This window comes from Chiloscyllium punctatum, chromosome 33 (genome assembly GCF_047496795.1).
Source record: "Chiloscyllium punctatum isolate Juve2018m chromosome 33, sChiPun1.3, whole genome shotgun sequence".
Taxonomy (NCBI): Eukaryota; Metazoa; Chordata; class Chondrichthyes; order Orectolobiformes; family Hemiscylliidae; genus Chiloscyllium; species Chiloscyllium punctatum.
Window position 1 is genome coordinate 21,365,479 of NC_092771.1, and position 24,403 is coordinate 21,389,881.

General features: G+C 51.2%; 1 protein-coding gene across 5 annotated transcripts in view; it reads right to left on the bottom strand.

The window, feature by feature from the left end:
• The window catches only part of LOC140458478 (talin-2), a 327,438-nt gene that overhangs the window by 123,701 nt on the left and 179,334 nt on the right, over positions 1 to 24,403 (bottom strand). For all 5 annotated transcript variants that reach the window (XM_072553130.1, XM_072553131.1, XM_072553133.1 and 2 more), the window contains 8 exons: positions 23,840 to 24,048; positions 22,883 to 22,981; positions 17,926 to 18,093; positions 14,587 to 14,881; positions 12,224 to 12,390; positions 3,318 to 3,446; positions 2,903 to 3,016; positions 1,896 to 2,009 (listed from right to left, as the gene is read on the bottom strand). In XM_072553130.1, coding sequence (XP_072409231.1) covers positions 1,896 to 2,009; positions 2,903 to 3,016; positions 3,318 to 3,446; positions 12,224 to 12,390; positions 14,587 to 14,881; positions 17,926 to 18,093; positions 22,883 to 22,981; positions 23,840 to 24,048 — 1,295 coding nt within the window. The remainder of the gene's footprint in view (positions 1 to 1,895; positions 2,010 to 2,902; positions 3,017 to 3,317; positions 3,447 to 12,223; positions 12,391 to 14,586; positions 14,882 to 17,925; positions 18,094 to 22,882; positions 22,982 to 23,839; positions 24,049 to 24,403) is intronic.

Below are 24,403 nucleotides of genomic sequence, written 5' to 3' on the forward strand. Positions count from 1 at the left end.
AAGTAAGCCTGTCTGTCTTATTTGCAGTAGGAGCTGTGGAAAGGATCCTGAATCTCAGAATACTGCCCACAAATGGTTTAAGCATTTGAGAGACACCACAGAACATTTATTATTTAAACCTCCAAAATGTGTATCCTTCCAAGTACTTGTATAGCCCTGTGAAATGGAGCTTATTTGCAAAGTGGCACCTTAACAACTCAATTAGGTAGAATCTATCGAGGAACAAACAGATGGGGTACCCCCACAGCAGCATCATATAAATATTTTAATCTGGATAAAAGCTCCACAAAAACAAAGCCATTTAATGGTGTTCAGTAATGGCTGCCTGATTTATTGTATAGTTGTCAAACACAATTATGGGGAAGAATTTATTACAGGCTCAGGGAAAAGGGAAAACGCATTTATCCGGATTCTGAAAATCCAGGTCACAGACCAGCCACCCCCAACATGACATATGAAGATTTTCGATGCAAGGACATTAGCTGATTAGACATTCACTCTCCGCAGGGGTTGGTTAGCTGAGTTGGCTGGACGGCTGGCTTGTGAACCCAACAGCATGGGTTCAATTCTCACACTAGCTGAGATCACCATGAAGGTGCCAATTTCTCAGACTCTCCCCTCACCGGAGGTGTAGTGACCCTTCGGTTACGCTCACCACCATTCGTCTCTCTCATATGAGGGCAGACTATGAGACTAAGACAACTTTCACTTCTCACTTCATGCCCTCTCTCCTTCGACAGTGCCTTCCCAACCTGTGACATCCACTATCGAGGGGGACTCGGGGAGCTGACGGGTGGCAACACAAGAAAGTTGCCCTCCAAGCCACATACTATCACAAACTATTTCATAGTTACTTCAGTACCACTGGGTCCAATGTCCCTCCCTAACAACACTGACAATGGAATCCCTTCAGTGCAGATAGAGGCCATTCAGCCCACTGAATCCACACTGACCCTCTGGATGGCATCCCACCCAGACCCGTTTCCCCACCGCATCCCTGTAACCCTGCATTCCCCATGGCTAACCCATCTAGCCTGCACATCCCTGGACACTATAGGCAGTTCAGCACAGCCAATTTACGCTAACCTGCACATCTTTGGATTGTGGAAGCAAACCGGAGCATCCAGAGGAAACCCACGCAGACACGGGGAGAATATGCACACTCCACACAGACATTCACCAAAGGCTGAGTACGTGGGGAGCCGAGGGATACAGATGCTTAGGAATTGGGCGACTGGTTTAGACAGTAGATTTGGATTGGCTCAGGCTTAGAAGGCCGCAGGGCCTGTTCCTAGGCTGTTCCTAAGTTTCTTTATTATTTTGTTCGCACACAGACACATTCACGCATAAACACAGACACACGCACACACACAGACACACGCAGACAGATACACAGACACACACACACCACTCACAGACACATCACAGACAGACACACACACATACTCACACACAAATGCACACACACAGAGGCAGATACACACACACAGACACACACACAGGGACAGACATAGACACAGACACATTCACACACACACACACAGACATACATACTCAGACACAGACACACATACTCACACAGACTCACTCTCAGACACACAGACAGACACACACACACAGACACATACACACACACACACAGAGGCAGACACAGACAGACGCACACAGGCACAAACAGCAAACACAGACACAAACACACACGTAGACAGACACACACAGACAGACACACACAGACATAGACACACACAGACATAGACACACACAGACATAGACACACACAGACATAGACACACACAGACACATATATTCACTGACACACACATACACCAACACACACACACACACACGCAGAGACAAACACACGCACACAGATAGACAGACAGACACAGACATACCTGAAGGAAGTTCTGGCTGGCAATAATCAAGGCGAGTTGGGCATTAAGATTCTCAGGCTCTGCCTGACTTCCTCGCACACCTTGCACCAACTGAGGAATATAATCAGCAACAACCTGGAGAAAGCAAATAGGAGACATTGCACATGAGGAGATCTTCCTCAAACTGCTTCTCTGCAAACTATCCCCCATTGGCTCATAGCTCCAACTACCACCTTCAAAACTGACACAATCGCAGGAGTGTGTACCATCTACAAGCACTCACCAAGGCTCCGCAGATAGCACCTTCCAAACCCATAGCCACTTCCATCTGGAAAGACAAGGACAGCAGATACATGGGAATACCACCCCCTGCAAGTTCCCCTCCAAGCCACTCACCATCCTGACGTGGAAATATATCACCGTTCCTTCAGTGTCGCTAGGTCAAAATCCTGGAATCCACTCCCTCAGGGCATTGTGGGTCAACCCACAGCAGGTGGACTGCAGCGGTTCAAGAAGGCAGCTCACCCCCACCTTCTCAAGGGGCAACTAATGATAAAGGAGGTCAGCCCAAAACAAAAAGGGAAAAGACAAAAAGGGGATATGCCAAGGAAGGGGTGATGAAGAGTATTTCCATTTCCATAGTTTTCACCTCAGAACATTGCAATGTATGAACAACCAAAGTAGGCCATTCAGCCCTTTGAGTCTGTACAGCCATTCGTTCAGATCACAATTGATCTGACTGGAACTTCAAATCTGCCACCCTCCAATAACCTTTAACCTCTTCGGTTAAGGAGAGTCAGTCTACCTCTGCCTTAAAACTAGTTACGGGCTCTGCCTGCCCCTCAGTCGGGAGTTATGTTCGGTGCAAATATTTCTGCAAGGGGCCCGGCAATTTCCTCCCTCAACATCCTTTGCGTCGTCTAATCGGAATTGAAGAGGGAGATGTCCCAGCGCTCCTTCCAGAGAATAAATAACCGAGCGAGAAACCGAGGTGGACTCACACCCAACCCTCTGGGATGCTCCTTTACCTTGCAGCTTTGTACCAGTTGCTGATGGGCGGCTGTGTTCTTATTGGACGACGAGGCGTTTTGCGAAGCAGCGATGGTTTGCGTGGCTGCGGCAGCAGCTTGTTTGGCCGCATTCTGGTCAAAGGAGAGAGTAAACACAAACATATCCTGATCAAGAAAAAGATGCACCGAGCCCTACAAAGCTTCACTGGTCAACTGACCCGGACACAAAATATTTGAATTGGGTGCCACGGGCGATTTGGTGAGTGAGGGGGTTGGGATGACCCTGCCCCATTGATAACCTCAATGTGTTTGATTCTTTATGGAATGGCTTCCTCACACACTGGTTCCGGCGGCTCTCCCCTTTCACTCAGTTACCCAATGCCGGGAGGAGGCCGCTTATAAATCCACTTGAAAGATACCCGCGGTGAATTACCTCAAGCCGGTTGATCAGCTTCTTTTTGATGGCGTTCTGAGCTGCTGAGTTGGTGACAACACGGAGGCCCTCTGCTGCCTCCCGCAGTTTCTGCTGCTGGTCCTGGTTTTCCGGATTTGCTGCCGCACCCTATAAAGGACAGAGAGATGGGAGGGGGTGGAGGGTCACAGAGGGTCACGCGCGAGAGGCTGACCCCGGTGGCACAGCTAGTATACCCGGCTAGCTTCAACTGCACGCAGCTGCCCCACACGAACGTGAAGGAAAATATCAGAAAATCACCTCAGCCCTGCGACTAGGGACTGCTGCTGGGCCATTTCGATTGAACTTGTTTGCGAAATCCGTGCTGCCCGCATTGAAGGGTGGTCATCAAGTCACACAGCACAGAAACAGACCCTTCAGCCCAAACAGTCCATGCTAACCCATAATCCCCAAACTAGACTGCTCCCACCTGCCTGCGGTTGGCCTATATCCCTCCAAACCTTTCCTATTAGATTAGGCTCCCTACAGTATGGAAACAGGCCCTTCGGCCCAACAAGTCCACACCGACCCTTCGAAAAGTAACCCATCCAGACCCATTCTCCCTGACTAATGCACCTAACACTATGGGCAATTTAGCATGGCCAATTCATAAACGTATCGAAATGCTCTAACTGTACCCACATCCACCGCATCCTCTGGAAGCTCATTTCACACACGAACCACTCTGTGCACAAAAAAAAATGTCCTTCACGCCTTTTTTAATATCTTTGTCCTCTCACCTTAAACAATTATGCCCCTTAGTCTTGAAATCCCCCACCCTAGGGAAAAGGCTCCTGTCATTCACTTTATCTGCACCCCTCATGATTTTATAAACCTCTATAAGGTCACCCGTCAACCCCCTACACTCCAGGGGAAAAGCCCCAGCCGATCCTGCCTCTCCTTATAAACCAAACCCTCCAGTTCCAGCAACACCCCGGTAAATTTCTGCTGAAAATTCTCTCCAGCTTTAATAATATCCTTCCCACAATAGGGCAAACAGTTGCCTAGTGAGGCCCCAAGACAGGCTTTCAGGAAAGAGGTACACTGCATATCCATAGAAACTGGGAGTTGGGGGACGCCATTCAGCCCATCGAGCCTACTCAGCGAATCAATGTGATCATGGCTGAGCCTCTACCATAGTGCCATTTTCCTGCTCTCCCTCCATACATTTTCACACATCAAGAGTATCGATCCCTTTCCTGAAGATATTCAGTGGCTCAGCCTCCACAGGTTTCAGTGAAAGAAAGTTCCACAGTTTTGTTGCCTTTCGAGAGACACGATGTTTACTCATCTCATTCCTTCCCCATCTCCTGAGACTGTGACCCCTGGTTCTAGAGTGCGTTGCTGGAAAAGCCATAACCACCTGATGAAGGAGCAGTGCTCTGAAAGCTAGTGCTTCCAAATAAACCTGTTGGACTATAACCTGGTGTTATGTGATTTCTAACCAAGATTGGTGGTATAGTGAACAGTGAAGAAGGTTATCTAAGACTACATGGAGATCTTGATCAATTGGGTCAATAGACTGAACAGTGGCCGATGGATGAATTTGGATAAATGCGAGGTATTGCATTTTGGTAAAACTAACAAGGGCAAGACTTATACAGTGAAAAGTAGAGCCTTGGGTAGTGCTGTAGAAAAGAGACCCCCTAGGGAGCGAGGTACACAATTCTTTGAAGTAGATACGGGGGTTAAGAAGGCATTTCGCACACTCGCCTTCACTGCTCAGACCTTTGCGGGTAGGAGTTGGGGCATCGTGTTGAGGTTTTACAGGACATTGGTGACCTCTCTTCTGGAGGACTGTGTCCAGTTCCTGTCACCCTGTTGTAGGAAGGATGTTATTAAACTGGAGAGGATTCAGAAGAGATTTCCCAGGATGTTGCTGGGAATGGAGGGTTTGAGTTCTAAGGAAAGGCCGGACAGGCTGGGACTTTTTTCCACTGGAGTGTAGGAAGTTGTGAGGTGACCTTATAGGAGTTTATAAAATTATGAGGAGGATTGAAAAGCTGAAAGGCATGTGTCTTTTCCCTGGGGTGAGGGATTTCAAGACTGGGGAGCATACTTTTAAGGTGAAAGGAGAAAGATTTTAAAACGACACAAGGTGCAATTTATTTTTTACACAGAGGGTGTTCGCATGTGGAATGAACTGCCAGAGGAAGTGGTGGATGCGGGTTTGGTTCCAATGTTTAAAAGGTATCTGGATATGTAGAAGTATTTTGAGTTCGATACAACTGTTAATACACAACATCTGAATGCTATGTCACTTGTTGTCCCAATAACAGATACCCTTTCACTAACATCAATGACATCATTTAGATTCCTGCCAAGCGCAGACAGGTGTGATCAGTTTAGTTTGGGATCATGGTCGGCATGGGCTGAAGGCCCTGTTTCTGTGTTGTATGACTCTATGACAGGGAAACAGGATAAACTGACGAAACCAGCAATAGGATTCCAAAGAAATTCCTGACACCATTGTACTCTGACCAACAATAAACTGGAGCCAAGCTTGCTTGAGTGACTCTCGGGTTTTGCTTGAGTTCTGCACAAAGCAGTGTATCAGCACACCAGCTGCCAAACTAAACAATCGACCACTCTTCCACAGAGATCTTGATTTTCCTTCGAAAGCAAGCTGCTCGAAATATCAAAGCCTTGCAAATTTGAGCAAAAGACCTTGCAACGAGTAATTTATTTGCAATTAGGGGAAATTTAGTTCCCTCGGTGACTCTGTGTACAAACAAAAACAAGAAGTCTGGGGAACTTTGAGAAAGCAAATTAAACCGACAGTCAGCCTTGCTCTGTTTTCTCGAAATGAACCAAGTTATTTAATAAGTCCCACAGAAACAAGTTAATCTCCTCTCGAGTATTTTTGCATTTCAAGGGATGGACAAGGATTATTGACCACTTTTGGGACAAAAATGCGCTTGAAAGATTCGATTCGATTCCCTGCAGTGTGGAAACAGGCCCTTCGGCCCAACAAGTCCACACCGATCCTCCGAAGAGCAACCCACCCAGACCCATCTTCCTCTGATTAATGTACCTAACACTATGGGCAGTTTAACGTGGCCAATTCACCTGACCTGCACATCTTCGGACTGTGGGAGGAAACCGGAGCACCCGGAGGAAACCCACACAGACACGGGGGGGGGGATGCGCAAACTCCACACAGACAGTGGCCCGAGGGTGGAATCGAACCTGGGTTCCTGGTGCTGGGAGGCAGCAGTGGTAACCACTGAGCCACTATGCCACCCCTATTCTGTTCAATGACCCCTGCTATATTAAAGGTGGTTCAAACATCAGCACTGATGAAGGAACTCAGCGAAAAGATAAATGATGTAGCCAGCTCAGTTAAAGTCAGTGATCACTTACAAAGTGTGAGGTCTGCCGTGGGGTGGGCCTCAAACCTGCGCTCCCAGCCAGAGATTTGGGATTACACGTACGATGTCACCACCTCCCCAGATGGAGCTCTGCTCCAAATTAGCAGGAATCTGATTGATGAGCACAGCACAGTGGAGGGGGGCTGAATGGTCCCCTTCACTTTGCAACATTGCCATGATAAAACCCGGCTGGGGCACTCAGCCATGACGGAGGGAAAGGAGCGAGCACTTCCTTCAGCCCCGTGGGCAGTCGTTGAGGGGATGAGGGGGTCACAGATGAGGGCGGGGGTTTGCAGGCAGCTGTTCTGATGAACTGCTGTTGAGCTTCCCTCATAGAATCACAGAATCCCTAGAATGTGGAAACAGGCCCTTCGGCCCATCAAGTCCACACCAACCCTCCAAAGAGTAACCCACCAGACCCATTCCCCTACTCTATTTACTCCACATTTAAGCCTGACTAGTGCAACTAATCGACACATCTCTGAACACTATGGGCAATTTAGCGTGGCCAACTCACCTAAGCCACACATCTTTGGACTGTGGGAGGAAATCGGAGCACTCAGTGGAAACCCACACAGACACTGGGAGAATGTGCAAATTCCACACAGACAGTTGCCTGAGGCTGGAATCGAACCTGGGTTCCTGGTGCTGGGAGGCAGCAGTGGTAACCACTGAGCCACTATGCCACCCCTATTCTGTTCAATGACCCCTGCTATATTAAAGGTAGTTCAAACATCAGCACTGATGAAGGAACTCAGCGAAAAGATAAATGATGTAGCCAGCTCAGTTAAAGTCAGTGATCACTTACAAAGTGTGAGGTTAGTATCAGTCCTACTCTCCATCCATCACCCAGCCCAGAAACGCATCGCATTAGCACTTGTGCAGATGTTCAAAAGCCCGCCTGCAACCACAGCAACAGTGAGCCATGAAGTGACCTCACATCTGGTCTCTTCGCTCCCTCAATTATTATTCGCCTCTGCTTCGCTCTAAACCAAATGAGCTGTGACAGCTCGCCTTCAGAGCTGGGGCAATTTTAAGACACGGGACGGCAGATACCAGCCCCGGTTCCTCTCGGAATCTGCCCGATGAGAACTGCAGAATGGCTACAATCCAACGTGAAGCTACAGCACGGAATTTGTCCGTCTGCAGGAGATGGAGAGATTTGATCGAGTCGCTTAGAAATCATGAGGGGTAGACAGGGCAGAAAGACTGAGAATGAGGGAGGGCACACCTTTACTTTGGCGAGAGAAGCAAAAGCAATGAGCGGGAGAAATCATTTTTCTAACGTAGGGAGCGGTTGAGGTGTGGAATGAATCGCCTGAGAGCGTGTGGTGGAGGCAGGTTCAATCGATGCGCTCAAAGAAGGAATTAGACTGCGGTGCTCTGAAAAGGAAAAGGACATGAAGGGGGCTACAGGGAGAACGGCAGGAAGTGAACTGCTCGTTTGGCACGATGGGCCAAATGGCCTCCCTCTGGATCGGAACATCTGTACAAGGCAATACTCAGTGCCAATCTCCTCTCTCCTGGAGTGGGGCAAGGTGCAGCAAGCATCACGTGCCAGCCAGTGGGCAGGGCTGTAGGAGCACCCAGCCAATGGGCAGGTCTGTAGGATCACCCAGTCAATGGGCAGGTCTGTAGGATCACCCAGTCAATGGGCAGGTCTGTAGGATCACCCAGCCAATGGGCAGGTCTGTAGGATCACCCAGCCAATGGGCAGGTCTGTAGGATCACCCAGCCAATGGGCAGGTCTGTAGGATTATAAATCTATGGGCAGGGCTGTAGAATCACCCAGCCAACGGGCAGGGCTGTAGAATCACCCAGCCAACGGGCAGGGCTGTAGAATCACCAGCCAACGGGCAGGGCTGTAGAATCACCAGCCAATGGGCAGGGCTGTAGAATCACCCAGCCAACGGGCAGGGCTGTAGAATCACCCAGCCAACGGGCAGGGCTGTAGAATCACCCAGCCAACGGGCAGGGCTGTAGAATCACCCAGCCAACGGGCAGGGCTGTAGGATCACCAGCCAATGGGCAGGGCTGTAGGATTATAAATCTATGGGCAGGGCTGTAGAATCACCCAGCCAACGGGCAGGGCTGTAGAATCACCCAGCCAACGGGCAGGGCTGTAGGATCACCCAGTCAATGGGCAGGGCTGGAGGATTATAAACCTATGGGCAAGTCTGTAGAATCACCAGCCAATGGGCAGGGCTGTAGGATTATAAATCTATGGGCAGGGCTGTAGAATCACCCAGCCAACGGGCAGGTCTGTAGAATCACCAGCCAATGGGCAGGACTGTAGGATTATAAATCTATGGGCAGGTGTGTAGAATCACCAGCCAATGGGCAGGACTGTAGGATTATAAATCTATGGGCAGGGCTGTAGAATCACCCAGCCAACGGGCAGGGCTGTAGAATCACCCAGCCAAAGGGCAGGGCTGTAGAATCACCAGCCAACGGGCAGGGCTGTAGAATCACCAGCCAATGGGCAGGGCTGTAGGATTATAAATCTATGGGCAGGGCTGTAGAATCACCCAGCCAACGGGCAGGGCTGTAGAATCACCAGCCAATGGGCAGGGCTGTAGGATTATAAATCTATGGGCAGGGCTGTAGAATCACCCAGCCAACGGGCAGGGCTGTAGAATCACCAGCCAATGGGCAGGGCTGTAGGATTATAAATCTATGGGCAGGGCTGTAGAATCACCCAGCCAACGGGCAGGTCTGTAGAATCACCCAGCCAACGGGCAGGGCTGTAGAATCACCAGCCAATGGGCAGGTCTGTAGAATCACCAGCCAATGGGCAGGTCTGTAGAATCCCCAGCCAACGGGCAGGGCTGTAGGATCACCCAGCCAACGGGCAGGGCTGTAGGATCACCCAGCCAACGGGCAGGGCTGTAGGATCACCCAGCCAACGGGCAGGGCTGTAGGATCACCCAGCCAACGGGCAGGGCTGTAGGATCACCCAGCCAACGGGCAGGGCTGTAGGATCACCCAGCCAACGGGCAGGGCTGTAGGATCACCCAGCCAACGGGCAGGGCTGTAGGATCACCCAGCCAACGGGCAGGGCTGTAGGATCACCCAGCCAACGGGCAGGGCTGTAGGATCACCCAGCCAACGGGCAGGGCTGTAGGATCACCCAGCCAACGGGCAGGGCTGTAGGATCACCCAGCCAACGGGCAGGGCTGTAGGATCACCCAGCCAACGGGCAGGGCTGTAGGATCACCCAGCCAACGGGCAGGGCTGTAGGATCACCCAGCCAACGGGCAGGGCTGTAGGATCACCCAGCCAACGGGCAGGGCTGTAGGATCACCCAGTCAACGGGCAGGTCTGTAGAATCACCCAGTCAACGGGCAGGGCTGTAGGATATCCCGGCCTTGAATGACAAGCCGTGCAGTCAGTTTCAGTGTCACCGAGCCAACTTCAAGCACCAGCTCATTAAATATCAGATGAATTGAATTCATATTTCAAAGCTGTCCCTGGAGTATCGACTGGGTTCTCTGTTCAATATCACAATCTATCAGTTCTGCAGATAGCAGGAGTTGGAAACTAAGGGGGTCTGGCTTTTTGGATCAAATTGCATTTTCTTTTTCCTCATGGAGATTCATTTGTAATGTTGAAAGGACAACTCTGACTAGACCGCAACTCCGCCCTCTGTGTCAGTCCCAGTGAACGCCAGTTCAGAACCTATCAAATCCAATGAGTTCGCTCGGCAGCAGACTGTAGACACTCTGTGATTCAGGGGAAACATGACAAACCAAACTCAACCACATTCATTCAACCCTGAGCGAGACTGCTGAAAATCAGATTATGTCTGCAAGGCTGTGATTAACAGGATAAATAACCACAAAAAGGAAAGATATATTAACATTGGAGCAAATGCAGTGAGAAATGGTTCAGTGGTTTGCACTGCTGCCTCATAGCACCAGAGTCCCAGGTTCGATTCCAGCCTCGGGCAACTGTCTGTGTGGAGTTTGCTCATCCTCCCAGTGTCTGTGTGGGTTTCCTCCAGGTGCTCCGGTTTCCTTCCCAAATCCAAAGATGTGCAGGTTAGGGTGAAATGGCTACGCTAAGTTGTTCATAGTGTTCAGGGATGTGTAGGTTAGGTGCATTAGTCATGGGTAAATGTAGGGGAATAAGGTAGGGAAATAGGTCTGGGTGGGTTACTCTTTGGAGGGTTGGTGTGGACTTGTTAGGCCGACGGGCCTGTTTTCACACTGTAGGGATCCTGTGGTTCACTCGGCTGGTAACCCACATGAAAGGACTGTCTTATGAGGACAGATTGAGTAGGTTGGGCCTGTACTCATTGGAGTATTGAAGGATGAGAGTAGATCTTACTGAAACACGTAAGGGGACATTAAAGAAACATTCTTACTAAAACACTAAAGGGGAATCCACAGCGTGGATGCAGAAAGGTTGTTTCCCCTGGTGGGAAAGTCGAGGACGAGAGGGTATAATCTCAGAATAAGGGTTTGTACATTCAAGGATAGAGATAAAAAGGGATTCCTTCTCTCAGAGCAGAGTGAATCTGTGGAATTCTTTACTGCAGAGAGCTGTGGAGGCCGGCTCATCCAGTAAACTCAAAGCTGAGATAGACAGGTTTTTAGTCAGTAAAGGGAATCACGGATGATGGGGGAAAAAAGTGGATTTCAGGATTATAAAATCGGCCATGATCTCACTGAATGGGAGCACCCCCCTCACTGGGCTGGATGGACTACTCTGCTTTACGGTCCTAACCAGGAGCCAGGGTCGGTTAGTGAGCACGAGGTGTTAAAGGATCTGGACATGTTGAGAGCTTGGAGAGCAAAGGTTTGGATGAGATTGAGTTTAAAGAGGGTGGAATTTGGGATACCTACTGGGAATATGCTGGAACAGCCATATCTGGAATTAAGGCAAAGTACATCAGTTTGTTTGTCGGTGGGAGGAGATAGCTTAATGGTATTGTCGCTGCACTGTTAACCCAGACACCCAGGTTATGTTCTGGGGACCTGGGTTCGAATCCTGGCATGACAGACAGTGGAATAAAAATTAAAAATCCAATGATGACCGTGAAGCCACTGTTGATCGTTGGAAAAATCCATCCGTGGCTCAGTGGTTAGCACAGCTGCCTCACAGTGCCAGGGACCCGGGCGACTGTCTGTTTGCACGTTCTCCCCATGTTTGCATGGGTTTCCTCTGGGTTCCCGTATCCAGAGATGTGCATAGCCACAGGAAATGCAGCATTACAGGAGTAAGGTAGGGGGCATGGGTTTGGGTGGGATGCTCTTCAGAAGGTCAGTATTGACTCCATGGGCCAAATGGCCTGCTTCCACACTGTAGTGATTTTATGATCTGGTTCACTGATGTCCTTTAGGGAAGGAAACTGCCATCCTTACCTGGTCTGGCCCACATGCGACCTTCGTTCTGACTCGGAGATGGGCCATAATTGCTGACCCAGCCAGCGGCACCCTCATCCCGCTAATGATTATGAAAAAAAGTGAGACTGTTTGGATTGAGATTTCCGCCGATTCAGAGGAAGTTAAATACCTTTGCAGCTTCCACCATCCTCGCTGTGGAATCAGCCAATAACTTGGCGGCGGCTAGCAGCTTCTTGGAGTTATCGACATCGCTCTCTGCCTCTGCGTCCGACCTCATGGCGTTCACCAAATCAGAGGTGGCCTGGGCCAGCACTCGCGCTTGCCGAACCATCTCCCCTGTGGGCCACAGACGCCAACTCGCGGTTACTCAACTCTGCCCAGCCCCATCGACCGTGTACCCTGTCACCGACCCAGAGTCACGCTACTCCCCTCATTAAGCCGACCGGCCTCCCTCCCCCAGCTCGCGAGCTACTGCATCGCTCCCCCCCTCTGCCCACCAAATCCCTTCCACTATTATTTCTACACCATCCAAGATTCACTTGTCTTGGCTCCTGGATCCTTCCCAAGATCCAAACTACCCTTCAATTTGACCCTTTTGGAATTCTGGATCCAAAATATTCCTGTAACTCAGCAGCAGAGAAGATCCCAGGAAGAGCTTGGCATAGTCCACTCCATCTGCCCCCAAATCCTGTCTTTTAGATTAGATTAGATTACATTACAGTGTGGAAACAGGCCCTTCGGCCCAACAGGTCCACACCGCCCCGCCGAAGCGTAACCCACCCATACCCCTATATTTACCCCTTACCTAACACTACGGGCAATTTAGCATGGCCAATTCACCTGACCTGCACATCTTTGGACTGTGGGAGGAAACCGGAGCACCCAGAGGAAACCCACGCAGACACGGGGAGAACTCCACACAGTCAGTCACCGGAGGTGGGAATTGAACCCGGGTCTCTGGCGCTGTGAGGCAGCAGTGCTAACCACTGTGCCACCATGCCGCCCACTACCAACTAGAAATTACCAACTGAACAAGCTTTCTCTGGGATTTTTCCCCCTACCTGGGAAAGGATATACTTGCCATAGAGGGAGTACAGCAGATGTTCACTCGCCTGAAACTGGGGACATTGTGACTGTTTTACGTGGAGAAATTGGTTTGACTTGGGCCTGTATTCACTAGAGTTTAGAAGGACAGGAGGGAAGCTGATTGAAATGTATAAAATCCTTAACAGGGTGAACAGACAAGGTGCCTTGTCAGGGAGTCTCGAACCGGCAGACACTCTCTCAGTATCTGTGGTGGCCCATTTAGGACTGAGATGAGGAAAAATGTCTTCCCTCAAACCCATGGAATTCTCTACCGCAGGAGGCTGTTGAAGGTAAGTCACTCAATATATCCAGGAAAGAGCTTGTAGAGGCCACAAAGGAAGCAAGTGGGAAAATGGCGTTGAGACAGATGATCATACTGAACAGGACAGCAGGCTTGAGGGGCCAAATGGCCTACTCCAGCTCCTATTGACAGCCTTCCCAGTACTCTGAGCACACAGGGCCTTCCCTCATTAACTTGGGATCACTCTCCTTTCAAAACAAAATGCTAAAGGCGGCTGATCAGTTGAATGTTTTCCCAATTTTTGAACCACGCTGATGGGAAGTTGCCTGAAGCTTCCCAGACCAATGTTGAAAAGTGGTGTCCCCGTTAAACCTGTACTTTTTCAGTATTCAACATTTTTCCGTATAGCAAGAGACCTCATTTAAATTACCGCAAACCAAAAAACCTAACACCGATCCAGCATTACTCTCTTCAGGCTAATGTACAGGTTAAACGATCATTTTCAAATATCTCCTGAAATTGCTTCAAAATCCTTCCTTTGAAACATTCAAGTCAACGGTCTTTCACCTGAAATGTTAACTCTCTTCCTCTCTCCATCTCTTTAGTATGTACATAATTCTGGATTTCCATTGCCTGCAGTACGACAGAGACAAAACAAAACTGCAGAGGCTGGAATCCAAAGTCGACAAGCAGGAGGCTGGAAGAACACAGCAAGGCAGGCAGCATCAGGAGGTGGAGAGGTCAACGTTTCAGATGTAACCCTTCCTCAGTCCTGAAGAAGGATTACATCCGAAATGTTGATTTCTCCACCTCCTGATGCTGCCTGCCTTGCTGTGTTCTACCAGCCTCCTGCTTGTCTACTATTAATAGTTGGAGGCATAATTATTCTCTTTAAAAAAAGTAGAATACTGCGGATGCTGGAAATCTGAAACAAACAGAGCATGCTAACAGAAACATTGCAGGTGACTGTGGAGACAGAAACAGAGTTTAGAGTTTAGTGTAACTCTTCAGGATTCTGAAGAAGAGGCACCTTATCAAAATGGCGTACCAGGCCTGAGGCCTACTCCTGCTCCTAACAGATATGTTGTAAAGACACTCACCCAGACCCTACTACCCACTGGCAAGGGGTCATTGCAGATTAACATTCTTCTGCTAATGGTTTTCCCAGACGCAGCGTGTGCCCCTCGAGGCTACTCACGACTCACCGGCATCGCCCATGGAGCTGAAGATGCTCTCGGTCACAGTCATGATGGTGTCGGTCGCCTGGTCGTAGCGCCCAATGGGCTCCCCCCTGCTGGCGTATTGGCGCACGTGCTGGAGGAGGTCGTTGAGGGCCTGGCTCACCACGCTGGCCGCGGCGCTGACCTGCTTCAGGAGCTCTGTGTCCTCTGTGGCTGCCTGGCAAGCTTTGACACAGCCCTCGACCGAGCGGTCCACCAGCTTCCCGGCTTCCACCAGCTGCTCCTGGCACACGGGCGAGCTGATAGTCGGACTGACCACCTGCACCGGAACACACAAGATTGGTCATTTGCCAAACACTGATACCAATAGCTGTCATTGAGTTGTACAGCATGCAAACAGACCCTGGGGCAGCACGGTGGCTCAGTGGTGAGCATTGCTGTCTCACAGTGCCAGGGACCCGGGTTTGATTCCAGCCTCGGGCAACTGTTTGCGTGGAGTTTGCAGATTCTACCTGTGTCTGCGTGGGTTTCCTCCCACTGTCCAAAGATGTGCAGGTTAGGTGAAGTGGCCATGCTGAATTGCCCTATAGTGTTCAGGGATGTGTGGGTTAGGTGCATTAATCAGGGGTAAATGCAGAGTAAGAGGGTAGGGGAATGGATCTGGGTGGATTACTCTTCGGAGAGTCAGTATAGACCTGTTGGGCCGAAGGGCCTGTTTCCACACCGCAGGGATTCTAATTCACCCATGATAACATGATATGAGTAGATTAGATTAGATTCCCTACAGTATGGAAACAGGCCCTTCAGCCCAACATGTCCACTCAGACCCATTCCCCATATTTACCCCTAACTAATGCTCCTAACGCTATGGGCACTTTAGCGTGGCCAATCCACCTGACCTGCACAAATTTGGATTGTGGGAGGAAATCGGAGCACCCAGAGGAAACCCACACAGACACGGGGAGAATGTGCAAACTCCACCCAGTCACCCGAGGCTGGAATCGAACCCTGGATCCCTGACGCTGTGAGGCATTACTCACCACTGAGCCACCGTGCCTCCTCCAAATTAATCCAGTTCCATGCGCCAGCATTTGGCCCATATCCCTCTAAACCAATTTGATAAGAGTCAGGTCACGTCCAGCGTAACAATTCGACAAAGCTTCGACCCAAGCTATCAGACGCCATAGCATCTTCCAGCACAGCAGAGCCCATTCAGCCCATTTATTTTTGCTATTAAGGTCCCATCTCAACTGTTCCTCATAGTTAATGCTCAGAATCAATTCCGGTGTCTATAATGGACAGACACACAATAGACAAACATTTATCTCTGTCACCCTTTCCCCATTCAGCTCCTTCTTGGAATGAACTTTCCCATTTACCTGTATTTTTCCATTATTCTATAAATTTTCACCCTTAGTAAATGAGCATGTTGATTGATTGATTGTCATGTATACCCAAGTGCAGTGAAAAGCTTTGTTTACGAGCAGTACGGGCAGATCACATAAGCAAGGATGTACAGATCAAAAAGACTTACACAGGGGCCTGCAAGTTACATTGCTTATTGAGGCTAGAGTGTCCATTCATCAGTCTAATAACGGCTGGGAAGAAGCTGTTCCTGAGCCTGGTGGTGGGTGTCATCAGGCTTCTTTACCTTCTGCCTGACACAGGGGGTGTGCAAGAGTTCAGGAATGGACACTGTGCTTTTGAAGTTAGACGCATTAGGTGGGTGTCATCACAATGTGAGCCAACACAGGAAGGATGTGTCGACCTACAACAGGGCGATGGTTGGGGGTGGGAGGTAAATAATGTTCCTTCCTTTCACTTCTCATGGCTTGTCTGATTAACAAAGTCAATTTATGCCCATATTCTGGGTTGCCTGGGATACGGCTTGTCCCCGAGCCAGCCAAGGATGAAGTTTCCATGCATTTCAATTGGGTTGGCCTGACCTCAGCAGCCAAATGTCAAAGGTCAGGATGTATCACCCTGCACCAACCAAATGGCGAGAGCGGGAAGGGGCAGGCTGGGGTCGGTTCGCGGGATAGTGAGCCCTCATGAGGAGAGTGAGCCCAGCATGGCTAGGCACTTACAGACTGGGTGTTGGACTGGAAACTGTGTTCCTTTGTTTTCCTACTTTGTAAGTAAGCACGACGTTTAGTTAGGAAAGACATGGTTAAACTGGACAGAGTGCAAAGAAGATTGATTAGGATGTTGCCAGGACTGGTAGAGTCGAAAAGTGTAGCACTGGAAAAGCACAGCAGGTCAGGCGGCATCAGAGGAGCAGGAGAATTGATGTTTCGGGCATAAGCTCTTCTTCAGGAATCTTATGCCCGAAACGTCGACTCTCCTGCCCCTCGGATGCTGTCTGACCTGCTGTGCTTCTCCAGCACCACCGTTTTTGACCCTGATTCTCCTGCAGTCCCCACTCTCTCCCAGGACTAGCAGGCCTGAGTTTTCAGGAGAGGTTGGACAGGATAGGACTTTATTCCTTGGAATATAGGAGAATGAGGAGGTGACATTACTGAGGCGTATGAAATCATGAGGGACATAGATAGGATGGAATGTATATAATCTTCTTCTCTCAGGGATAGGGAGCTGAAAACTAGAGAGCATAGGTTCAAGGTGAGAGGGGAAAGATTTAAGAAGGACCTGAGGGGCAATTTCTTCATGCAGAGAGTGGTGCGTATATGGGAATGGGCTACCAGAGAAAGTGGGCAGAAGTAGGTACTGTGGATGCTGGAGATTAGAGTCAAGATTAGAGTGGTGCTGGAAAAGCACAGCAATCAGGTAGCATCCGAGGAGCAGGAAAATCGACGTTTCTGGCAAAAACCATTCCTGATGAAGGGTTTTTGCCTGAAATGCTGATTTTCCTGCTCTACGGATGCTGCCTGACCTGCTGTGCTTTTCCAGCACCACTCTAATCTTGCCAGAGAAAGTGGTTGAGGCAGGTACAATAGCAACATTTAAAAAAACATTTGGATAGGTATTTGGATGGGAAGGGTTTAGAGGGATATAGAGCCAATGTGGGCAATTAGAACAAGGTGAATGGGCACCCTGATCAGCATGGACCAGTTTGGGCCGAAGGGCCTGTTTCCATACTCTATGACTGTAACCTTTAACTTTTTAAACTTTGTTTTCTTTATTTTTCTGTCTTGTACCGAGATTTTGTACCCAGGATGGTGCCGTAAGTGGTGACTTTTAAACTTTTCACTGCATTCATGTGAGTGCATTAATTCAAATTCAAATTCACAGCCTTGATGTAAATCAAACCCACTTGCAAAAATGCAAAATACAGGCATCCCCGCTGATGCACTCGGACTCAGTGACGAGGAAGTCTGGCATCTTTCCTCGTGCCCCTGCACTCACCTTGGCACAGGCGACCAGCTGGGAGGTGGAGAGGGCACACTGCGTGGCAGCAGCGATCACCCGGTTTTGGAGCACAGTGTCCTCTGCCACTTGGGCCACGTTCTTCGCCTTCAGGACCAACATGGCGGCTGCATTGGCCACCGCCTTGGCCAAGCTCATCAGCACATCCTGCCACAAGGGGGAGACAAAGGTGAAATAAAAACGGTGTGTATGACATAGACGAGAGGCTGCTACTGGACACGGTCTATTGTCAAATAAGGGATCGGTTAATTATCATTAAATGTTATTACACAGTAACTGGAGCACGTGGGACTCAAACTGGGCTTCCTGGCTCACAGGTAGGGACACTACCACTGTGCCACATGAGCTTTTGAGATCATGCATTGTATCTTAATCACCACAATTGATAATTGTTTCAAACATGGAGCATTAACACTCACCAATTACTAATTAGCAATGCACTGATCGATTACTGATTAATCGCACTGAACATCAAACTAACTGATTACTGGTTACCATTCAGCTTTAACAGTAACTGATTACTTGATAATAACAATGTGCATTAACTATAAACAGTTACTAGTTAATAACACTGAGCAGTAAGTCACTGGTTAACAATACTGCACGGTAACACTAATTGATTACTGGGGGCTAACCCGAACTGATTATTGGTTAACACGTGGTTTTAACACTAACCGGTTACTTGATAATGACACTAAGTATTAAGATTAACCTTTACTGGTTAATACCGCTGAGCAGTAAGACTAAAAGATCACGAAATAACAACACTGATCATTTGTATTAACTGGTGAATAAACTCTGAACATTCATACTGTTGGATTATCGTTTAACAACACTAAGAACTAGCAGAAATTGATAACTGGTTACCAATACTGAGCATTAATAATAATAATTTATATTTGTCAAGCACCTTCACAGTCAGAAAATGTTAGATGGTGCATCTCAGAACTGCTGTCGAGTTTGGTCCTGATCCACACGATACTGGTGTCAGGACAGATGACAAAACCTGATCAATGTAGTAAATTTTAAAGATATAAATGAATTGAGGAGTATTTTCCATAAAGTCAACATGGAAATGGCATGTAGGCAGGTTCAGTTGGGGCATTGGCCAATTGTGTGGATAGAAATGGTGTGCAGGATTATGGGGGAAAGGCAGGAGGTTGCATTGGCAAAACAGCTAATGCAGGAACAATGGGCCGAATGGCCTACTTCTGTCTCTTAAGCCATCTGGGATTGAATGTATTGTGACACACCTTCACAGCTTTCACATCCGTCTGGCCCAGAGGCAGGGACACGACATCTGCACCTCAGACCCCCAGGATCTGGACACACATTAAATATTTTCCTTTTTCTTTCTTCTCATTTAAACTATTTTTCCAATCAATCTGCTCAGGGATGTTATAACACAACTTGGGAGCAGGTGGGACTTGAACCCAGGCCTCCTGGTTCAGGGTTAGGGACACGAACACTGTGCCACAAGAGGGTCCTTTGCATTAGATATTAATTGAATGTTTAAGTATGTTCAGGTGGTGGGCATGGACTGGGAGTTCATCTGTGCTCCTGTGCAGAGGGTCAGACTGAAACAGTGGGTTGATTAATCTCAAGGTGTGCATTATGCAGTATATTTCTCTCAATGCAAAAAATTGAGAGCCAGTTAAAAACCAGATTTCAGAGGTTAGAGTTTCGGCATGTAAAGGAATGGCCATCAACAGTGCACTAGTTACAATCAAGGAGAGTGCAGAGGCCAGATTTGGAAAGGACCCCGCACTGAGATTTCAGGAGGCTGTGATACTGAAGGAGAGCAAGTGAGTGGGGGAGGGGGGAAGGAGTGCAAGTTGGGGGGTGAGGGTGGGGTGGGTGGGAGGAGAGCGAGTGGCGGGGGGGGGGGGGGGGAAGAGAGGAGAATAGATGGGGGAGGAGCGCATGTGAGGGGGTTTGAGGGGAAGGAGAGCGGGTGGGGGTATGGGGGGGGGGAGGAGAGCGGGTGGGGGGATGGGGGGGAATGAGAGCGGGTGGGGGGATGGGGGGGGGAAATGAGAGCGGGTGGGGGGATGGGGGGGGGAAATGAGAGCGGGTGGGGGGATGGGGGGGGGAAATGAGAGCGGGTGGGGGGATGGGGGGAAATGAGAGCGGGTGGGGGGATGGGGGGGGAAATGAGAGCAGGTGGGGGGACGGGGGGGAATGAGAGCGGGTGGGGGGACGGGGGGGGAATGAGAGCGGGTGGGGGGACGTGGGGGGAATGAGAGCGAGTGGGGGGATGGGGGGAATGAGAGCGGGTGGGGGGATGGGGGGGGAATGAGAGCGGATGGGGGGAAGGAGAGCGGGGGGGGGGAAGGAGAGCGGGGGGGGGAAGGAGAGCGGGGGGGGGGGAAGGAGAGTGGGGGGGGGGGAAGGAGAGCGGGGGGGGGAAGGAGAGCGGGGGGGGAAGGAGAGCGGGGGGGGGAAGGAGAGCGGGGGGGGGGGAGAAGGAGAGCGGGGGGGGGGGGGAAGGAGAGCGGGGGGGGGGGGAAGGAGGGGGGGGGGGGAAGGAGGGGGGGGGGAAGGAGAGCGGGGGGGAGGAAGGAGAGCGGGGGGGGGGGAAGGAGAGCGGGGGGGGGGGGGAAGGAGAGCGGGGGGGGGGGAAGGAGAGCGGGGGGGGGGGGAAGGAGAGCGGGGGGGGGGGGGAAGGAGAGCGGGGGGGGGGGGGAAGGAGAGCGGGGGGGGGGGGAAGGAGGGGGGGGGGGGGAAGGAGAGCGGGGGGGGGGGAAGGAGAGCGGGGGGGGGGGGAAGGAGAGCGGGGGGGGGGGAAGGAGAGCGGGGGGGGGGGAAGGAGAGCGGGGGGGGGGGGAAGGAGAGCGGGGGGGGGAAGGAGAGCGGGGGGGGATGGAGGGGGGAATGAGAGCGGGTGGGGGGATGGGGAGGAGAGCGGGTGGGAGGGATGGGGGGGGAAGGAGAGCGGGTGGGGGGGATGGGGGGATGGGGGGAGGAGAGCGGGTGGGGGGACGGGGGGAATGAGAGGGGATGGGGGGGGAGGAGAGCGGGTGGGGGGATGGGGGGGGGGGAAGGAGAGCGGGTGGGGGGATGGGGGGGGGAAGGAGAGCGGGTGGGGGGATGGGGGGGGAAGGAGAGCGGGGGGGGGGACGGGGGGGAATGAGAGGGGATGGGGGGGAGGAGAGCGGGTGGGGGAATGGGGGGGGAATGAGAGCGGATGGGTGGGGGGGAAGGAGAGCGGGTGGAGGGGATGGGGGGGGAGGGGGGGAATGAGAGCAGGTGGAGGGGTGGGGGGGGAAGGAGAGCGAGTGGAGGGGTGGGGGGGAAGGAGAGCGAGTGGAGGGGTGAGGGGGGGTAGGAGAGCATGTGGAGGGGTGAGGGGGGGTAGGAGAGCATGTGGAGGGGTGGGGGGTAAGGAGAGCGAGTGGGGCTTGAGGGGATGGAGAGTGCGTGGGGAAGGTGGGGTGATGGAGAGCGAGTGGGGGGGTGGGGGAAGGAGAGCAAGTGGGGAGGGTTGGGGGACGGAGAGCGATTGGGGGTGTGGGGGGATGGAGAGCGAGTGGGGGAGGCGGTTGATGGAGACGGAGTGGGGGGATGGAGAGCGAGTGGGGGGGGGGGGGAATGGAGACTGAGTGATGGGTATGAGGGGATGGAGAACGAGTGGGGGGGGGGGAAGGAGAGCGGGTGGGGGGGATGGGGGGGGAAGGAGAGCGGGTGGGGGGATGGGGGGGGAAGGAGAGCGGGTGGGGGGATGGGGGGGGAAGGAGAGCGGGTGGGGGGGATGGGGGGAGGAGAGCAGGTGGGGGAATGGGGGGGGGGAGGAGAGCAGGTGGGGGGATGGGGGGGAAGGAGAGCGGGTGGGGGGAGGAGGAGAGCGGGTGGGGGAATGGGGGGGATGGGGGGGGGGGGAAGGAGAGCGGGTGGGGGGATGGGGGGAATGAGAGTGTGTGGGGGGATGGGGGGGAAATGAGAGCGGGTGGGGGGAACGGGGGGGAATGAGAGCGAGTGGGGGGGATGGAGAGCGAGTGGAGGGTGAGGAGGGATGGAGAGCGAGTGGAGGGGTGAATGGAAGGAGTGTGAGAGGAGGGGGTGGGGGAAGGAGAGTGAGTGAGGTGGGGATGAGGAGTGCGAGTGGGGGTAGGAGGAGGAGAGTGGGGGAAGGTCAGCAAGGTGGGTGGAGACAGAGGGAAGCAACTGGAACTGGGCCAGATTTTCAAATATGGAGGGGGTCAGCAGCAATTGAGCTGAAAAAGTGGCAGACATGTCATTGATCTGGACAGAGGGGTCTTAGTAATGGCACAGATATAGAATTCATTGATTATTAGCTAATAACACGAAACTTTAATGTTACTGATCACTGGCAGCAGTAATATATCATATGAACATTCCCTGGAATCAACTTGTGACACAATGGGTAGAGTCTGAATGCTGTAGGTTCAATTCCCACTTTAAGAGGTTAAGGTTGAGGATAAAGTTTGTAACACGACCACACCAGGCAATTATTAACCTGCAAATCCCCACCAAACCCCTGACCAGAGACATTGATGTCAGGCAGTAAGAGCAGGAGACACTCCTGTCGGCCATGTTGTGAAGCAGAGTGGTGCCCCTCGAGCCCTAAGGTCGGCAATTTGCTCCAGGGAAGCGTTGCCATGGAAACAGAAGCGCGCGTGCACACACACACACACACTTGAGCTTTTGTCTGCCTCATTACCCACTCATTGGGAGAAATTTATTAACATTCTCATCCAACACCAAATTCATGCAGCTGCTGAACAAGTGCATCTGAATGAGTAGAACATTCTAGATCAAGCATGGGACAAATTTATCTCCAGGGACAATAAATGAAGGATCAATCCCGTGAAAAGTCCATGGAAAACCAACACAAGCCAGACCGACAAACAAGGGTAAGTGTCAAACTGCAATGGCAACAACCAATGAACCCCACCAGAGAGACCTTTCTTCCTACCTGGAATCGCTCGTCTGTCTCGCTCTCTCCAATGTGCCTCAGGAGGTCTCCACTGGCCTGGCCGATGCTTCCAGCCGCTGTCAGTACAGTCTGCCGAGGCTGCGAACAGGAAAGCACACACGCAGATGCACTGACTTCAGACAAAACATACCTGCACATTGGGTACTGAAACTACCTCCTAATAATGCCCAGATCGAGAAACATGACGTGGAGGAGCCAATGTTGGACTGGGGTGTACAAAGTTAAAAATCACACAGCCCCAGGTTATAGTCAAACGGATTTATTTGGAAGCACTAGCTCATAGCCACCTGATGAAGGAGCTGCGCTCCAAAAGCTAGTGCTTCCAAATAAACGTGTTCGACTATAACCTGGTGTTGTGTGGTTTTTAACTTCAGATTAAGAAAGGCTACCAGTCCCCAATGACAGGGACACAGCAATAAGTTTCAAAACCTTTGGCCTAAAGAACCCAGCAAAGGTTTGCACCGCTCTTACTCTAGCTCAGTGACTCAGCAGGTGAGGTAACATCCATTTCGGAACAGGAGCTCAAGACCATATAACACACTGTGCATTATTGCACAGATCAGGCAAAGGCAGAATGGAAATTGGGATTCAGTTGGACCTTCAAAATGGGAATCAGGTAAACATTGGAAAAGGTGAAATAAAACCAGCCTATTGGGACAAAGCAGAGCCAGTGGGATTGCTCTTTCAAAAGAGCCAGTACAGGCATGATGGATTGAATGGCCTCTATATTTGGTTTGATGTTATTCTCCAACGCCAGCCGGCAGAACTAACAGCTGTAAATATGTTTCCCAAAGCCAGAAATTGTGTGACTGCCCATCCAATTTTCTCAATTTCTTTGCATTTCAGACTTCCACGAGAAATGTTTTCACGATGCCCACTCCACCCCAGCCCCACCCAGCTCGTGACTCATCACCCTCCCCCCTCCTGCCAGCTCACCTCCCCTGACGAAGGTTCAACTGCCTTCAGCAGGTCAGACACGGCGCCAGCCAACGTCCTCGCGGCCCGCAGGAGGTCCTGCCCACTGCCAACGTCATCGTCCATGAGAGCAGCCAGCATCTTCACCCCCTTGGACATCTCCGTCAGGTTGGAGGAGATGGTTGTGATGGCACAGCCCACCGCTGTGTAATCGGTGTCTGCGGGATCTCCTGGAGGGAAGCATCACCATTTACAACCTGTCCCGGCTTTCCGCGTCACATCACACTCAGCCCTGCTCCTCCTGCCATCTCATTATCCCCATACACACTCTCTCTCACACACACCCACCCCCAGGCTGCACACTCTCTCGTTACTGAGTCCCAGGGCAGTCGAAGCACGTGCTCCTTTTCTCCTCTCTGTGCTGACAGGCACTGTAAGGGGGGGGGGTTTAAATCCTGCAACACACTCACCCCCTCTCATCACACTCACCCTCCATCACACTTGCACCCCTCATCACACACACCCATCCCTCCGTCACACTCGACCCCACATCATACTCACCCCCTCATCACACTCACCCTGTCA